At 42.9% G+C, this 18,479-nt stretch overlaps 1 protein-coding gene across 7 annotated transcripts in view; it reads left to right on the top strand.

Annotated features, from left to right (window-relative positions):
• The window catches only part of RBMS2 (RNA binding motif single stranded interacting protein 2), a 97,606-nt gene extending 79,387 nt beyond the window's left edge, over window positions 1–18,219 (top strand). For 6 of the 7 annotated variants that reach the window (XM_041757270.1, XM_041757267.1, XM_041757269.1 and 3 more), the window contains 10 exons: window positions 1,256–1,413; window positions 8,058–8,137; window positions 8,265–8,374; window positions 8,701–8,747; window positions 8,923–9,016; window positions 14,897–14,974; window positions 15,318–15,428; window positions 16,003–16,083; window positions 16,489–16,640; window positions 17,622–18,219. In XM_041757270.1, coding sequence (XP_041613204.1) covers window positions 1,256–1,413; window positions 8,058–8,137; window positions 8,265–8,374; window positions 8,701–8,747; window positions 8,923–9,016; window positions 14,897–14,974; window positions 15,318–15,428; window positions 16,003–16,083; window positions 16,489–16,635 — 906 coding nt within the window. In that variant the 3' untranslated portion in view covers window positions 16,636–16,640; window positions 17,622–18,219. The remainder of the gene's footprint in view (window positions 1–1,255; window positions 1,414–8,057; window positions 8,138–8,264; window positions 8,375–8,700; window positions 8,748–8,922; window positions 9,017–14,896; window positions 14,975–15,317; window positions 15,429–16,002; window positions 16,084–16,488; window positions 16,641–17,621) is intronic. The other variant, XM_041757268.1, reaches the window with a different exon arrangement.
• The last annotated feature ends 260 nt before the right edge of the window (window positions 18,220–18,479 follow it).

Below are 18,479 nucleotides of genomic sequence, written 5' to 3'. Positions count from 1 at the left end.
TCCAAACTATTAGAAAACCAGAGGTTTTTCTCTCCCTTTTTTGAGGTGGGATTGCTCCCTTGCCTTTCTGAAGTCATTGTGAATACTCTATAGAGCTGATGAGGCAGGCCTACCCGGCACCTCTTACTGTATGGTTAAAGAATTAAAAGTCCTGAGGGGAAAGGCAGAAGAGGGGTTGGAGTTTGCTGGTGACCCACTGTCTAGGGCAGTGACTACTTAAATTCTTAACAATACAGCTATGGGAAGTTCTTGCCATTTTGCATATTCTACTCCCTGGAGGGGCTCTTCTGAAACCTCTTCTTTCTGGAGAAAAGCCCTCTCACAGTGGAGTTCAGGAGCTTTCAGAGTTCCTATGAGACTAGAGCTCTCCGGGCTGCATGCTGACCCAGTAAGCTATACATTTGCCCCCTGGTGCAGCCCCCAGCACATTGCCTTCCCTTTCCCCTTCTCCCTCTTCCTGCTCTCTCTCCACTGGGGAGTGAACAGGCATTCCTACTTAGAGGATTCTGCTCTGGCCCGAAGAGGAAGGAGGGGGGATTACTTAAAACAGTCCAGCAGGGGAGCAGTGCAGTCCGAGAGAATCCAGCCCCAGGAGTAGGCTGTTGGCAGGGAGTGCTGCCCTGCCTGGTTCTTAAAGAGACAGCCAAAACTTCATCAGTGACTTGTATTATGGGCTTCTAAAGTACTAGAAATATTAAATCTGCTTTCTTCTTCTTCTTCTTCTTCTTCTTCTTCTTCTTCTTCTTCTTCTTCTTCTTCCTTCTTTCTTCTTCTTTCTTCTTTCTTTTTTTTTTTTTAAAGATTTTATTTATTTATTCATGAGACACAGAGAGAGAGAGAGGCAGAGACACAGGCAGAGGGAGAAGCAGGCTCCATGCAGGGAGCCAGATGTGGGACTCGATCCCAGGACTCCAGGATCACACCCGCTGGGCTCAAGGCAGGCGCTAAACTGCTGAGCCACCCAGGGATCCCCCAATTCTTTCTTCTTTCTTTCTTCTTTCTTCTTTCTTTCTTCTTTCTTCTTTCTTCTTTCTTTCTTTCTTCCTTTTTTTGGCCTGGATTCAACATCCAATCCACGGCAGTGAGACTAAGTGTTATAAACAGTTAAGATTCCTTTGGTTTATGTGGCCCCCTTCCTACTATGTCTTTTCAGAGATGTCATTTGTGATGAGGGCTGAGGGTTGTAGAGGGATAAGAGATGTGAGTTTTAAAAAAAAAAAGATATGAGTTTCATTTCCTCCCTTTTTTTCCATAGCAACAGGAGCAGGACCCCACAAATTTATACATATCAAACCTTCCTCTGTCAATGGATGAGCAAGAACTAGAGGGGATGCTGAAGCCTTTTGGCCAAGTTATCTCCACTCGAATCCTCCGAGACACCAGTGGGACCAGCAGAGGGGTTGGCTTTGCAAGGTGAGAGATGCCAGAGTGGGAAATGAGATTAATGAAGAATGTCACTTGGAAGGTCACCAAAAAAAATCTGTGCCCTCTTCCTCAAGGGACCAAAGTGTTGGCCTAAATAACTTGATAGTGAATCAGAAATTCGTTTAACTATAGGTCACAATACTTAAAGACCGATTTGCCCCCAAATCTCTATCCTTTCCCCACTATTTCTTGCTATGCTAGCATTTGTTCCTTTGATCCAGACCCAAACAGAATAAAATAATTCTGATTTTTTTTATAGATAAGGAAACCAAAGCCCCCACTGTGAGGTGATTTGCCCAAGGTCCCCCAGTAATGGATGGTAGAACAGAGCCCTAATCCTTCTGCCTTCAAGATCAGTGGGATGGGGATGCCCGGGTGGCTCAGTGGTTTAGTGCTGCCTTTGGCCCAGGGTGTGGTCCTGAAGTCCTGGGATCGAGTCCCACGTTGGGTTTCCTGCAGGGAGCCTCTTCTCCCTCTGCCTGTGTCTTGGCCTCTCTCTCTCTCTCTCTCTCTCTCTCTCTCTCTCTCTCGGTGTCTCTCATGAATAAATATATAAAAGTCTTAAAAAAAAAAAAAAGATCAGTGGGATGAAGTAGAAGATTTGGTCTTCCTTTTCAGTTCTGTTGAGAGACTTAGATTCTGGAACCAACTCTGCCACTGAGTGCCTCTGTGATACCAGACCTTTCTGAGCCTTGGTTTATTCTGTGAAGTGGAGAGTGATTTTTATTTTAAGATTTTATTTATTTATTCATGAGTGACACAGAGAGAGAGAGAGAGGCAGAGACATAGGCAGAGGGAGAAGCAGGCTCCATGCAGGGAGCCTGACATGGGACTCAAGGATCACGCCCTGGGCCAAAGGCAGGCACCAAACCCCTGAGCCATCCAGGGATCCCCTGGAGAGTGATTTAGATGAGTGATTTTCTTCAGGTGTCCCTAGAACTTCAGAGTTCTCCAGGGCGCCCTCTTCTGAGCTGAGGTGTCATTGTAGGGCTTTGGCCTCCCCAACCCACTGAAAAAATGGTTCTGCTTTTATTTTAAGATTTTGTGTGAGGAAAAAAAAAAAGATTTTGTGTGAGGGACACCTGGGTGGCTCAGTGGTTGAGTGTGTCTGCTTTTGGCTCAGGGCGTGATCCTGGTCTGGGGATCAAGTCCCACATCAGGCTCCCTGTGAGGAACCTGCTTCTCCCTCTGTCTATGTCTCTGACGCTCTCTCTCTCAGTGTCTCTAATGAATGTAAAAAAAAAAAAATGAGATTCTGTTGCTTTTTTTTGCACGTTTGAAAACTATTGGAATAAATGATCTAAAGGTCCCATTTTGTTTTATGATATCTTGTCTGGTTCAGGAACACTCTTACTCTGAAGTGTTTCAGATCTTGGGAACAGGTATAGGGCCTCTTCCCTAGCTAACTCAATCATGGTAGCACCACCTGCTGGCAATCCCAAGTATAACTAAAAGAGTTCCTAGGCTTGTGGTCCTACACTTACTTACTTACTTACTTACTTACTTACTTACTTACTTATTTATTTATTTATTTATTTATTTATTTATTTATTCATGAGAGACACATACACACACACACAGAAGCAGAGACACAGGCAGAGGGAGAAGCAGGCTCCATGCAGGGAGCCTGACGTGGGACTCAATCCCCGGTCTCCAGGATCACGCCCTGTGCTGAAGGCAGCGCTAAACCGCTAAACCGCTGAGCCATCTGGGCTGCCCCCACACTCTTTTTTGAATTTAAATTCAATTAATTAGAATGCCTAGGTGGCTCAGTGGCTGAGTTTCTGCCTTCGGCTCAGGTGTGATCCCGGAATCCCAGAATTGAGTTCCGCATCAGGCTCCCTGCATGGAGCCTGCTTCTCCTTCTGCCTGTGTCTCAGCCTCTCTGTGTCTCTCATGAATAAATAAATAAAATCTTTAAAAAAAATAAATTCCATTTATTAACATATACTGTATTATTAGTTTCAGGGGTAGAATTTAGTGATTCATCAGTAGCATATAACACCCAGTGCACATTATATATTATTTGCCCTCCTTAATGCCCTTCACCTGGTTACCCTATCCCCCTACACACCCCCTTCTAGCAACCCTATTTGTTCCCTATAGTTCAGAGTCTCTTATGTTTTGTCCCCCTCTCTAATTTCGTCTTATTTTATTTTCCCTTCCTTCTTCTATGATCCTCTGTTTTGTTTCTTAAATTTCACATATGAGTGGAAATCATGATAATTGTCTTTCTCTGATTGACTTATTTTGCTTAGCATAATATCCTGTAGTCCCATCCACATGGTTACAAATGGTAAGTTTAATTTTTTTGAATGCTGAGTAGTATTCCATTGGTTATGCTTACGACATCCTCTTTATCCATTCATCTGTCGATGGACATCTGGGCTTTTTCCATAGATTGGCTGTTGTGGACATTGCTGCTCTAGACACTGGGGTGCAGATGCCACTTCGGATCACTGTGTTTGGCTCCCACACTAAGCAAAGGTTCTCGACCCTTTTCAGTTCATGGCACTAACTTAAGTTATGTCAATAATATTTTTGCTCTAAACCAAAAGAAATACTTAAGAGGCACCTGGCTGGCTCAGTCAGTAGAGCATGTGACTCTTGATCCCTGGGGTTGTGAGTTTGAGTCCCATACTGGGAGTAGAGTATACCTTTAAAAAAAAAAAGCAAGGGGATCCCTGGGTGGCTCAGCGGTTTAGTGCCTGCATTTGGCCCAGGGCATGATCCTGGAGTCCTGGGATCAAGTCCCACGTCGGGCTCCCAGCATGGAGCCTGCTTCTCTCTCTGCCTCTCTCTCTCTCTCTCTCTCTCTGTCTATCATGAATAAATAAATACAATCTTTTAAAAAAAAAAAAAAAAAACAAGAGGGGCACCTGAGTCAAGAGTCTGATTCTTGATTTTGGCTCGGGTCATGATCTCAGGGTTGTAAAATCCAGCTCCGTGTCGGGCTCTGTGTTCATCATAGAATCTACTTGTCCCTCTCCCTCTGCTCCTCTCCCCTCTCGTTTGCTCACTTGCACTCGCTTATGCTCTAAGTAAATAAGTGAATAAAATCTTTAAAAAAAAAAAAAAGAAAAGATTTTTATTCCATTCTTAAGTAACTATACTTACTAATGGGATGTTCATCTGTTGAACACTGCATAACTTCTCAAACCTTGGAATCAGATTGGGTACTTACACCCTCATTTCTTGTTACATTTTGGTTTCCTTACGGTATTTGCTTTTGTCATAGCAACTGTGGAAAAACCAGCTTTACAAAAAATGTTATCAAAAGGACTGTAGGGTGGTCTGATGTTGAATTGGTAAGCTGTTCAGAGTTGATAGTCTGCATGGTATTCAATAGATGTTACTGTATTTTCTTCAGAATGTTAGAAAAATCCCCTGTATCTGCCCCTGTGAGCTCACCACAGTGGCACGGGGTGCCTCAGAGCCCAGTTTGGAAACTGGCTTTGAAGACTTGAAAACCTGTGAAATCTCTTGCATGTTCCTAAAATGCTACCTATATGTTTTCTTACACATGTAGATCCTGCAAAGTAGAATTTTCAACAATTACAAATAATGACTTTTTAAATAAAACTGTCATGTTGTTTATAAGTGTATCCAAATAGATCGAAATATCCTAGCAATTTGATACACAAAACTATCCATTTAAAAATACTTAAGGCGGGGGATCCCTGGGTGGCTCAGCGGCTGAGCGCCTGTCTTCGGCCCAGGCCGTGACCCTGGAGTCCTGGAATCGAGTCCCACATTGGGCTCCCTGTATGGAGCCTGCTTCTCCCTCTGCCTGTCTCACTGCCTCCGTGTGTGTGTGTGTCTCTCATGAATAAATAAATAAAATCTTAAAAAAAAATCCATTTATCTAAAAAAAGAAAAAAACTTAAGGCAGGGCACCTGGGTGGCTCAGTGGGCCAAGCATCTGACTCTTGATATCAGGGTCATGAGTTCAAGCCCCATGTATTTTATTATTAAAAAAAAAATACTTAGGATATTTCTTTTTAATAGACATAACTCATATCATTTTTATTATAGTATTCCTTTTTTTAAAAGATTTTATTCATTCATGAGAGACACAGAGAGAGAGGCCGAGACACAGGCAGAGGGAGAAGTAGGCTCCCTGCAGGGAACCCAATGTGGGACGCCATCCTGGGACTCTAGGGTCATGGCCTGGGCCGAAGACAGGCGCTCAACCGCTGAGGCACTGAGGCGTCCTGTATAGTATTCCTTTTTTGCTCCTGATCTTGTATATTCATTCCATTTCCTTACAGAATTATATTCGAGTATAAAATATTTTTAGGATCCCTGGGTGGTGCAGCGGCTTAGCACCTGCCATTGGCTCAGGGTGCGATCCTGGAGACCCAGGATCGAATCCCACATCAGGCTCCCGGTGCATGGAGCCTGCTTCTCCCTCTGCCTGTGTCTCTGCCTCTCTCTCTCTCTCTGTGACTATCATAAATAAATAAAAATTTAAAAAAATATATTTTTATAGCTGAAAGTCTTTTTATGGGTCATTGTTTCATACTTATCTGCAACAAAAATATGTATATACAATAAATGAGACATTTTACCTCTGGTTACAGGACTGTACACATAAAGTAAATGTTATGGAAAAGCTTACTCCTATGACATGGATAAGTTTTATTTTGTTTAGGCTTTTCTAATTAGGTCACGTAGACATCAATGACTATTGTTTATTGCTATAATATCAGTTCTGTTCTTGTTTTTTGTGTTTTTGTGCTGAGTAACCTTATTCACTTATATAAGTAAATGGGAATAGGAAGAGTTTTGTGAAATGGGAATTCATTGAATTCCTCCTCAGTTATAAGCCAAGATCCAAGGTAATCAGTGTGTCAAAACTGATTTTTTTTTTTTATGTGTCAGTTAACCTGCTGTATCATTCAGCTTGTTGGAAGAATTAGAAACATCTGACTCAAAAAAGACTTAAAAGTCAGGCATCATCGCCTCATGTTGAGTTTGGGGATAGGGCGAAGTAAGGGCAGAGCAGTGGCTGTGAGAGGGCTGAACCGTCAGTGAGCATGAGCTCTCCTCAGGCCTGCCAGTTTTAGGAAAGGGCTTATGAGGAAGCAAAGATTCTGCAGGCAGTTCTTTAAAACTCCCCATGCCTGCTCACGCTTTTGGAAGATTAAGGAGTAGAAGTAACCCAACTAAAGACTTCTGCTCTGGGATACCTAGCTTGTGATACCTTTCCCTAAAAGGTTCCATTTAAGGCCTTTTTTTTTAGTGACCACCTTCATAGCACTGGCTCATATTTTTAGTAGTTCTTGGCATAGACAATATACTGAGACTTAATTTAAATATGGAAAGAAAAAAATAAATATGGAAGGAGGGAGAGGTGCTTGAGTGACTGAGTAGGTTTAGGTCTGGCTTCAGCTCAGGTCATGATCTTGGGGGCCTGGGATTGAGCCCTGTATCAGGTTCTCTGCTCAGTGGGAAGTCTGCATCTCTCTCTCTCCCCTTGTGGTTTCTGCTCTCTCTGTCTCTCCCTCTCTCAAATAAATAAATTTAAAATTTTAAATATAAATAAATAAATAAGGGGAAAATACTGTACCTTGTGTCATATAGAGCCTTCTAATTTTTAGAACACATTTAAATACATGATCTCATTTGGTCTATAGTAGGGTAGATGGATGTCACATCTAACAGAAATGAAGAATGGATCCGGTGGGTTTTTGTGCAGGTCCTAACTCACAGAACTTGGGATAGTGACTTGGTACAGGAATCTAGATTTTCTGATTCCTTACTCAGTTGTCTTTCCCCCAACAAGATACTTTATTTTTTTTTTTTAAAGATTTTGTTTATTTATTCCTGAGAGACACAGAGAGAGGCAGAGACAGGCAGAGGGAGAAGCAGGCTCCATGCAGGGAGCCCGATATGGGACTCGATCCTGGGACTCCAATGAGCCGAAAGCAGCCACTCAACCGCTGAGCCACCCAGGTGTCCCCCCAATAAGACACTTAAACTCCATAGTTTGCAACATTGTTTCTATCACTATAGACCATGAACTCTGTCTTACCACTCTTTCCTCCTATAGTTTCATGAAATCTTAATATTATCAGTAGCTAATTAGTACTTGATAATCAAAACCAGAAGCAAAAAAAAAGAAATACTGGCAAGTTTTTAGCTTGTGTGGTTTTATTGGAGTGAAGGAACAATTTCCATTAGGAATTTTGTAGTAACAAATAACGGTGACATGGATCACCGGGCTAGCTCAGTGAGTAGAGTATGTGATTCTTGATCTCAGGGTTGTGAGTTCAAGCCCTACATTGGGCATAGAGCTTACTTAAAAAAAAATACTAGTGACAGCCACTATTTATTATATTCTTGTTTATGAACCAGACCTAATAGTAGGCCCATCCATCGATGTCTTCTTTGGAATATTCATAGCTTAATTTTTCCATTCAGGAACCCTACAGGAGGCAGTTGAGGTAACTTTCATTAGAAGCTAGAGTTACCTCTTCAAGATACCTTGAATTTGTGTGGAGGAAACTGTTTATATAGTCACAACTTTTGGAGCATTCGTGGGCTGGGAACTTAGAGCTTTCTCTTTGAATGTAGGGGGAGCACAGATCCTGGAGAAGCTAGAGCCTAACCCCTCTTGTGCTCCTTAGGATGGAGTCCACAGAGAAGTGTGAAGCCATCATCACCCATTTTAATGGAAAATATATTAAGACACCTGCTGGAGTACCAGGTGAGGCATCTGGGAATCAGGCTGAGAGAACCATAGGTTGTTACTTCCAGTGAAGATTCTGGACGTGTTTTGCATGACTGTGAGTGGACTAAGCGAGGTGGGATCTGTTTGCTTTCTTTCTTGGCAGCCCCATCTGATCCCTTGCTTTGCAAATTTGCTGATGGTGGTCCAAAGAAACGACAGAACCAAGGAAAATATGTGCAAAATGGACGGGCCTGGCCAAGGAATGGAGATATGGTAAGAGGACCTCTGAGGAGACAGGAGTACTGAGGACATTAGAGTAGAATGGAAAAATACCATGGCCCGATTTCTGTGAGTTGAAGTGGCAAGCTTGAGAGTTACAGTAAGTGAGAGATGGCTCACTGCCTAACATGATCTTCAGTGTGGGTATTTAGTGGGATTGTGCAGCCTGCACAACCAGAAAAACTCTGGAATAGCAATAGTAGAACCTGTCCAGACTTCATTTTAATCTGTTGAATCAAATATATCCCAGTCTTGACACTGGGCTTCCTTCTATTCTCCCCAAGGGCTCACAATATGAATACTATGTTCTTCCTTTATAGGGTGGTATGGCCTTGACCTATGACCCCACCACAGCTCTTCAGAATGGGTAAGGATGTTTTATAGCATTGGGCTACCTGAAAATGACAACAGCCTGCCCAGGCACTGGGATATTTCACCTTGATTTTTAAACAGCAGTTAGTAGGAAGTGCCTGTGTCTGTCCATGGGGTCCCTTACCTTGGGACTTCCTGTAACTCCTTACTGATGAGGTTCCTTCCTCCAGGTTTTACCAAGCTCCTTATAACATCACCCCCAACAGGATGCTTGCTCAGTCTGCGCTCTCCCCATATCTTCCATCTCCTGTGTCTTCGTATCAGGTATGTTCATGCTGAAAAAAGGGTGTGGTGGTTTTCCCTATCACTGTGCTTTATAGGTAAAGGAATGTAAGGCTAGAAACTACTTATTTTTTAGTTTTTCCTTTATACTTATTGCCCACGAATAATTTTACATGAAAGCATAACGTGATCACATTACATATATATGGGCTGTTGTGGTAGCATCTTCTTACTCTCCACCACCCCAAAGTAAATCTATATTATATTTTAAATTTCCTATTATTCCATATGTTTCAGAAAATTCTATATTTTTCTTTATGTGCATATACACATATTTATACGGGTTTAGAAGTTGTTTATTTTACAAAAATCTGTCCAAATTAAATATATTTTGTACGCTTCACTCTCTCACTTAACAATCTTAAACCAGTGATTCTCAAAGTTTGGTGCCTGGACTAGCAGTATCACCTGGGAATTTCAAAAAAACATAAATTCTTGGATTCCACTCCAAATTTGCTGAATTAGAAACTCGGCGGATGGGTCCCAGCAATCTGTTTTTTTGTAGTCACCATCTGCCATCATACAGAGTTATTACAGTATTATTGACTGTATTCCCTGTGCTATACCTTCCATCCCTGTGACTTACTTATCTTCCACCTGCTAGTCTGTATCTCTTAATCCCCTCTCCCTGTTTCATCCATCTTGTGCCCCCACCACCCCACCAGCAAGCTGAGTTTTTTAACATGCCCTCCAGGTGATTCTGATGTAGCTCATGTTGAGATTTTTTTTCTTTAATTTTTTTTTTTTTAAGATTTTATATATTTGACAGAGAGAGAGCATGTGTGCACAAGCAGGGGGAATAGCAGAGGCAGAGTGAGAAGCAGGCTCTCTGCCTAGCAGGGAGCCCAATGCAGGGCTGGATTCCAGGACCCCAGGATCATGACCTGAGCTGAAGGCAGCTGCTTAACCGACTAAGCCACCCAGGCTCCCTTTAATTATTTTATTTAAAGAGTTGCATTATATTTCATGATGCAGGTTGACTAGAATTCTTCACCTCTACCTCAGTGAAGGGGATTCACTTGGATTTCAGGGAGTTTTGGTACAAATAATACTTCCATCCATATATTATTCAGCCTAGTAGTCCCACCCCTTGGACTCTAGCTCCCAGCTCAGTCAAACCACTCATATGTAAAGATCTTTATGCCTACATCCTTAAATATAAGTATTGTTATTTCTGGGGGCTAGAGTCCAAGGAGTGGGGTTGCTAGGTTGACTAATATATGGACTTTCAGTTTTACAGATGTTGCCAGATTGCTTTCCACAAAGGCTGTGTCACTTCACATTTCTACTAGCAATGTATGAGAGTGGTCATTTCCCTCCAGCCATAAGTGACATGATGGTCTTTTTAAGTTTTCCTTACCTTGATAGTTATGAAGTACATTGTTACTTTACTTTTTTTTTTTTAGTCATTGTTACTTTAATTTGCACTTCCCTGACTATAGCGGAGTTTAAGCATATCTTTTTATGTTTGTCATAGCTTGATTTGTTCTTCTCTGATTGCTCTCCATATGCTTGGCCCATTTTTCTGTTTGGTTATTCTTTTCCCATCAACTTATAAAAAAGCATTTGTATATTGTTAAAGTATTAATCCTCTAATGTTATATTTCTTACAGATATTTTTTTCAGATTTAATTTTTGTCCATTGACTTTGTGTTGTGGTCCCCAAACTTGAGCTGTGTATCAGAATCACGTGGAAAGCTTATCAAACACAAATTATTTCTTTTTTTTTTCTTTTTAAGATTTTATTTATTTATGAGAGACAGAGAGAAAGGCAGAGACATAGGCAGAGGGAAAAGCAGGCTCCCTGGGGAGCCTGATGCTGGACTCCATTCCAGGACCCCAGGATCACGACCAGAGCCAAAGGCAGACATTCAGTCATTGAGCCACCCAAGTGCCCCCACAGGAATTTCTGATTCAGTAAGTCTAGGCCAAGAGACAAGAGTTTGTATTTCTGTTTCCCAGATGCTGCTGCTGCCAATCCAGGGAACATACTTTGGGAATCACTAATTTTCACCACAAAAAGACAAAAGTTTACAATTTATGTATTATTAAATGTCTGCTTTTCCACTAAAGCTTTTAAATTTCTTAATTAAAAAGGTCTTGGGGGATCTCTGGGTGGCTCAGTGGTTTAGCACCTGCCTTCGGCCCAGGGCATGATCCTGGAGCCCCGGGATCAAGTCCCGCATCAGGTTCCCTGCATGGAGCCTGCTTCTCCCTCTGCCTGTGTTTCTGCCTCTCTCTCTCTCTCTCTCTCTGTGTCTCTCATGAATAAATAAATAAAATCTTTTAAAAAAATAAAAATAAATAAAAAGGTCTTCTCAGTCCCTATATTATACATATAGTCTCCAAGATTTATTGTTTTATTTTATTATTATTATTTTTTTATTTCTGAGTAATATTTGGCTGAGTAATATTTCATTGTATATATATACCACATTTTCTTTATCCATTCATCTGTTGAGGGACATCGTGGCTCCTTCCACAGTTTGGCTATTGTGAACATTGCTGTTATGAACTTTGGGGTGCAGGTGTCCCATCATTTCATTACATTTGTGACTTTCATTACCCGGTAGTGCAATTGTTGGGTCAAGGGTAGCTCCATTTCTGACTTCTTTTTTTTTTTTTTTTAAGGTTTCATTTATTTATTCATGAGAGACACAGAGAGAGAGAGGCAGAGACCTAGGCAGAGGGAGAAGCAGGCTCCATGCAGGGAGCCTGACGTGGGACTCCAGGATCACACCCTGGGCTAAAGGAGGCGCTAAACCGCTGAGCCACCGGGGCTGCCCTATTTTTAACTTCTTGCAGACCCTCCACACAGTTTTCCAGAGTGGCGACACCAGCTTGCATTCCCACCAACAGTGCAAGAGGGTTCCCCTTTCTCCACATCCTCTCCCATGTTTGTTGTTTCCTGTCTTGTTAATTTTCATCATTCTCACTGGTGTCAGGTGGTATCTCATTGTGGTTTTGATTTGTATTTCCCTGATGGCCAGTGATGCGGAGCATTTTCTCATGTGCTCGTTGGCCATGTGTAGGTTGTCTTTGGAGAAATGTCTGTTCATGTCTTCTGCTCATTTCTTGACTGGATTGGTTTTTGCGTGTGAGTTGGGTAAGTTCTTCATAGATCTTGGATACTAGTCCTTTATCTGATATGTCATTTGCAAATATCTTCTCCCATTCTGTAGGTTGCCTGTTAGTTGTATTGACTATTTCCTTTGCTGTGCAGAAGCTTTTTATCTTGACGAAGTCCCAATAGTTCATTATTGATTTTATTTCCCTTGCTTTTATAGATGTATCATGCAAGAAGTTACTGTGGCCAAGGTCAGAAAGGGTGCTGCCTCTGTTCTCCTCTAGGATTTTGATGGATTCCTGTGTCATATTTAGATCTTTCATCCATTTTGAGTGTATCTTTGTGTATGGTGTAAGAGAGTGGTCCAGTTGCATTCTTCTGCACGTGGCTGTCCATTTTCCCAGCACTATCAATTGAAGAGACTGTCCTTTTCCATTGGATATTCTTTCCTGCTTTGTTCAAGATGAGTTGACCATAGAGTTGAGGGCCCATTTCTGAGTTCTCTATTCTGTTCCATTGATCTATGTGTCTTGTTTTTGTGCCAGTACCATGTTGTCTTGATGATCACAGCTTTGTAATACAGCTTTGGTTTTCTTTTTCAACATTCCTCTGACTATTTTAGGTCTTTTCTCGTTCTATACAAATCTTAGGGTTATTTGTTCCCACTTTGTGAAGAAAGTGCATAGTATTTTGATAGGTTGTATTGAATGTGTAAATTGCTCTGGGTAGCATAGACATTTTCACCATATTTGAGAATTGACTTCTTTTAAAAGATTTATCTACTTATTTTAGTGGGGGAGAAGGACAGAGGAGGGAGAGAGAGGGAGAGAGACAGACAGACAGACAGAATCTGAAGCAGACTCTGTGCTGAGCGTAGAGCCCCATGTGGGGTTGGACCCAGGGACACTGAGATCATGACCTGAGCTAAAACCAAGAATTGAGTGCTCAATTGACTGAGCCACCCAGGCATCCTGAGAATTGACTTTTTAAAAAAATTTATTAATGAGGAACACAGAGAGAGAGGCAGAGACATAGGCAGAGAGAGAAGCAGGCTCCATGCAGGGAGCCCGACGTGGGACTCGATCCCTGGACTTCAGGATCACGCCCTGGGCTGAAAGAAGACGCTTAACCACTGAGCAACCCAGGCATCCTGAGACTGGACTTTTTGTTGTTGTTGTTTTTGAGACTGGACTTTTTAAGAAGTATTCTTTCACCTAAGATTTGATATTTCTTTTCATGTTTTTAAATCTTTTAAAAATATCCTTTGATAAGATGTTACTGTTGTTTATCTAGGTCTTATGCTTTTCTTTTTGAATATATTCCTAAATGTTTAAGCATTTTGAGATGCTTATGGATACACTGAAGAAAAGTTACTGGTTTATGTTCATCTATCTTGTATGCAGCTAATGTACCAAATCCTTATTAATACTTGCATTTTTTTTTACTAGTTCTAGGTATATATAGTTCTGTCTGCAGTGCAAAGATTATCGTTTTCTCTTCCTTTCCAATTTTGTGCCAGTTGTGTTCTTACCTAATTGTATTTGATCCTACTATAAGATATTATTATAAATGCAGTGGTTTTAATATTTCTTTGATTAGGTTAATGTTAACAGCTAGGTTTTGGTACTAGCCTTTAGTAAATGTAAGTAGTTTCTATCTAGACTCTATTTTAATGGGGTTTTTTCCTTGTTTGTTTAATAAATTAATAAATGTGAGACAGGAATCCATCAAAATATATACAGCATATGTCTTGGTGTCGGGCTTCTTTCACTCAGCATCTTCAAGGTATACTCATGTTGTAACACATAGCAGTACTTCATTATTTTTTATGACTAAATCAGTCACCTTCCATTGTGTGACTACACTAGTTTGTTAACAGCTTAGCAGTTGATGGCCGTTTGAGTTGTTTCCACCTTTTGGCTATTAGAATAATGCTGCTTTGAATATTTATGTACAGTTTTTGTGTCAACACATGTTTTCATTTCTCTTGGGCATACACCCCTGAGTGGACTTGCTGGGTTACATAGGAACTCTAGGTTTAACTTTCTGAGGAAATGCCAAACTTTTCCAGAGCTGCTGCACCATTTAACATTCCCGCCCACAGTGTATGACACTTGTTATTCTGTCCTTTATTTTTTTTTTAAGATGTATTTATTTTAGAGAGAGAGGGAGAGTGAGTTGAGGGGGAGGGGGAGGCAGAGAGAGAGAATCTCCAGCAGACTCCCTGGTGAGCAAGGAGCTGTCCTTTTAATTACAGCCATCCTAGTAGGGGTGAAGTGGTTTCTCATCATGGTTTTAATTTGCATTTCCCTAGTGACTAATGATGTTGAGCCTCTTTCATGTGCTTGTTGGCCCTTTATATATCTTAGAGAGGTATCTGTTCCTATCCTTTGCCCGTTTTCTTTTTCTTTTCTATTTAAAAGATTTTATTTATTTATTCATGAGAGACACACAGAGAGAGAGGCAAAGACAACGGGCAGAGGGAGAAGCAGGTTCCCTGCAGGGACCCTGATGTGGGACTCCAATCCCAGAACGTTGGGATCACGCCCTGAGCCAAAGGCAGATGCTCAACCACTGAGCCACCCTGGCGTCCCACTTTGCCCATTTTCAAATTAGGTTATTTGTTGACATGTAAGAGTTGCTAATATTTTTTAAAGAGTTTATTCTTAATGTTTCTGTTTTGTGAGGGGGTACTCCAACTTCTTTGGGGTTTTGCTGAACATTATCAGATCACTGGGAGAAACAGTAGTTTCTAGGCAATTAATGTTTTTGTCTGTTTCTTTTGTTTCCATTAGAGAGTTACTCAGACATCTCCTCTCCAAGTACCTAACCCATCTTGGATGCACCACCAGTCATACCTCATGCAGCCTTCAGTGAGTGTTCAGAAGTGGGCAAAAGCCATGAGGCAGTTTGATGTAAAGGAAAACAATGGGATCTCATGATAGCTGACGTGGGTGTGAGTTCTGGTTCAGTCCGTTGTGCAACCCAGCTGTATGACCTGAAAGAAATTCTCTCGGTTTGTTATTCTTAGACAAGGATTCCTCCACACAGGTAGGCAGACACCTGTTTCTATTGTGCAGCTGGGTTGCTACCCACCTGTTATTTCCCAGGATTTTTAAATGTCTGTCTTTGGTGGTCCCTGTAGGCTTGAATCACCACTGTAGGCAGCTTCACAGGATGCTGCCCCCTAACCCCGTCCTTTGTTGCTGCCTCCAGGGCTCCGTTCTGTCGCCAGGGATGGATCACCCCATTTCGCTCCAGCCTGCCTCCATGATGGGACCCCTTACCCAGCAACTGGGGCACCTCTCTCTCAGCAGCACAGGCACGGTAAAGCAGGATATTTCTGATTCTAGACTCAGACTGAGCAAGGAGTACCTGTGTAATGCTTTTGGGCATAAATACTTGTGAACAAGGGTGTCATTCACTTTAGTGTCACTGAAGGTGCGCTCAGACTCAGAATAGGAGATGAAGAGTGCAGCCATCGCGCTGCTCAGCTCACGCCTGTAACGGATTCCTACTCACAACCAAAATAAACGGTGCTTCTGTCTACACAGCAGTTTCTCCAGGAGCTCACACACATTTCCTAGAAATCCTTACCAAAATCGTGAGAAGAATGAAGCTCGGGAGCTTTCTCGTAGGCTGGCTGCACTGGGCCGCGCGCACAGGAGAGCACAGGAGAGCGGAGGGGGCTGTGCGCTGAGGGGATGTGGGTGGCAGGACGGAGGAGGAAGGGAAGTCCTCTGGCAGGTGGCTCTGGAAACCAGTGCACTTTAGGACCACTGGAAGTGCTCTGCGAAAGGGGAATGAAACGTAGGCTTCAGTAGTTTCCAGAGCTCCCCAGGTGCTTTAAGTAGCCCAGAGTCACATCCCCGCCCTGAGCCCCAGATGGTTTTCCTTCCAGTACCTGCCACCGGCCGCCACTCTGCCGGGAGCTTACATCTCCCAGTATGCCCCCGTGGCTGCTTCCAGTGTTTCCGCTGAGGTGAGAGCTTTTTACTCTCTTTGAATCCAGGGTAGGAGGCTGAACAGAGGCAGACATGCCCCTCCCACCCCCAATCCAGATCTTCCTCTAATGGTGATGCTGATTGTGCGCGCTCAGCTGCTAGGGATTGGATGAAAGGAGGAAGGAAAGAGTTAATGCCGGCTTGTACTGAAGAGCGTTTCCTCTCCCCTCCCTCCCCTCCCCTCCCCTCCCCTCCCCTCCCTCCCCTCCCCTCTCCTCTCCTCTCCTCTCCTCTCGGAGGGGAGAGGGTAGTCCAAGTGCTGGGGGGGGGGGGGGTTGCAGCGCATGCGTGCCTGCATGTGTGCGTGCACGTGTGCTCTCACACCGGAGTGTGGGTGGGAGGAGGTCGGAGAGGACACCTAACTCTGGGTGGGTTTTCGCTAGGCTGCTTTAGTGGGAAGGGCCAGAAGGATCGCACAACTTGACCATCGTGCCTTGGCTGTGGTGCAGGAGAGTGGCGGCCAGCAGAACCCAGTGCCGGTGGATGCTCCCTCGGACCACGGGCTCTACTCCTTCCAGTTCAACAAGTAACAGTGGTGAGAGCCAGGCTGAGGCAGCCTGAAGCCAGATGGGTCCCCTGTTGGTCGCCCCACCCACCCCCTCTCCCTGCTTTATGCCTCCTTGAGGGTTCTCCTCCCCTGGGGACTATAGGCAGGCCTCTTTGGCTTGTACTTTACTGAGCTTTGCAAATATATATATATATATATATATATATATATATATATATTTTTTTTTTTTTTTAAACAAATTGAAGGTTTGTGGCAACCCTGCTTTGAGCAAGTCTATTAGCGCCATTGGCATTTACTCACTTTGTATCTCTGTGTCAATTTGGGTAATTCTCAAAATGTCAAATTTTGGGGTGCCTTGGTGATTCCATCAGTAGAACTAGTAGAATGCTAAGCATCTGCCTTTGGTTCAGGACATCATCCCAGGGTCCTGGAATCGAGCCCTCCCAGAGTTGGGCTCCCTGCTCGGCAGTGAATCTGTCTCTCCCTCTCCCTCTGTCCCTCCACCTGTGTGTGCGTGCGCATGTGTGCTCTCTCTCTCAAATAAATAAAATATTTAAAAATACATGTCAAAAATTTTTTTAAAGAATTTTATTGATTGATTGATTGATGAGAGACACAGAGAGAGAGAGAGAGAGAGGCAGAGACACAGGCAGAGGGAGAAGCAGGCTCCATGCAGGGAGCCTGAGGTGGGACTTGATCCCAGGACCCTGGGATCACTTCCTGGGCCTAAGGCAGAGACTCAACCGCTGAGCCACTCAGGTGTCCCCATGTCAAATTTTTTATTACATTTGTTATAGTGATCTGTGATCAGATACTATGACTTGCTCAGGTGACGGTTAACAGTTTTAGCAATAAAGTATTTTTGAGTTACTGTGTGCGTGTTATTTTTTAGGCCTACTGCTCTTGCACACTTAATAGGCTACAGTATAACAAACCTACTTTCTGTATGCACTGGGAAGCCAAAAATTTCATTCAACTTGCTTTACTGTGAAATTTGCTTTGTTGCAGTGGTCTGGAACTGACCCCACAATGTCTCTGAGGTGTGCTTGGACAAATGAATTATTGGAAATGCTGGTGCTCCCGGACTCGAGGGCCGACTGGGAATAGAGAGCCACTGCGGACCCTGCTAAGGACTAACACGTGGACAGTGTTGTTCACAGGCCTGGGCCTAGAGAACAAAATCTCTGCACTCCTGCCCCCTTCTTCTTCCTCCATTCCTGAGGGAGCCTGGGCGGGGGAACCGTCACTTTTTGTGCGTGCTGCATTCAAGGAGATCAGAAGAACTTCTTTTTTCTTTATTTTGCAAAGAAAGTTTTAATATTTTGTTTTTAACTGCAATATACTCTTTCCTTATCCCAAAGAGACGTAGTGCCTGGAGCTTCTTCCCGTCTTTATGAAAAACAGTTTTCGACGTGTTGGACTTGCCTGGGGAGGCTTTAAAAATTTTTGTTATTTCTCTTTTTAAGAAAAGTGCAGTTGTAGAACATGATAAAGGAGTCCTATGGTGGGTCCTTCTGCGCAGCTGCGTTACGGGCTTGTTTTGGGGTCTGTGCGGGGGGAGATGATGCAGACAAAATTTTCTGTTTTATAAAGCTCTTAGCTCACACATCACCTCTCCTCTTCACACATTTTATGCCTTCTTTCTCTCATCCAGACTGTTCTTCTCTTTTCTCTATAGCAAAGCCTGCCTACTTTCCTTTATACGGTTTTAAATTTTGTGAATTTCTTTTTTGAACGAAATTTTGTACAGACTTTGGGGGTTTGGGTGAGGAACAGGTAGAAAGCTAAGGAGGCAGTGGAAGTGGCTTTCCCTTCCTCCCTGTGCCACATCCTGGGAGAAGAGACCAGACTTGCCTTCGGGAAGCA

This window comes from Vulpes lagopus, chromosome 5 (assembly GCF_018345385.1).
Source record: "Vulpes lagopus strain Blue_001 chromosome 5, ASM1834538v1, whole genome shotgun sequence".
Lineage (NCBI taxonomy): Eukaryota > Metazoa > Chordata > Mammalia > Carnivora > Canidae > Vulpes > Vulpes lagopus.
The sequence above is the reverse complement of the archived record's forward strand: the minus strand, read 5'-3'. Positions and strand labels throughout refer to the sequence as shown.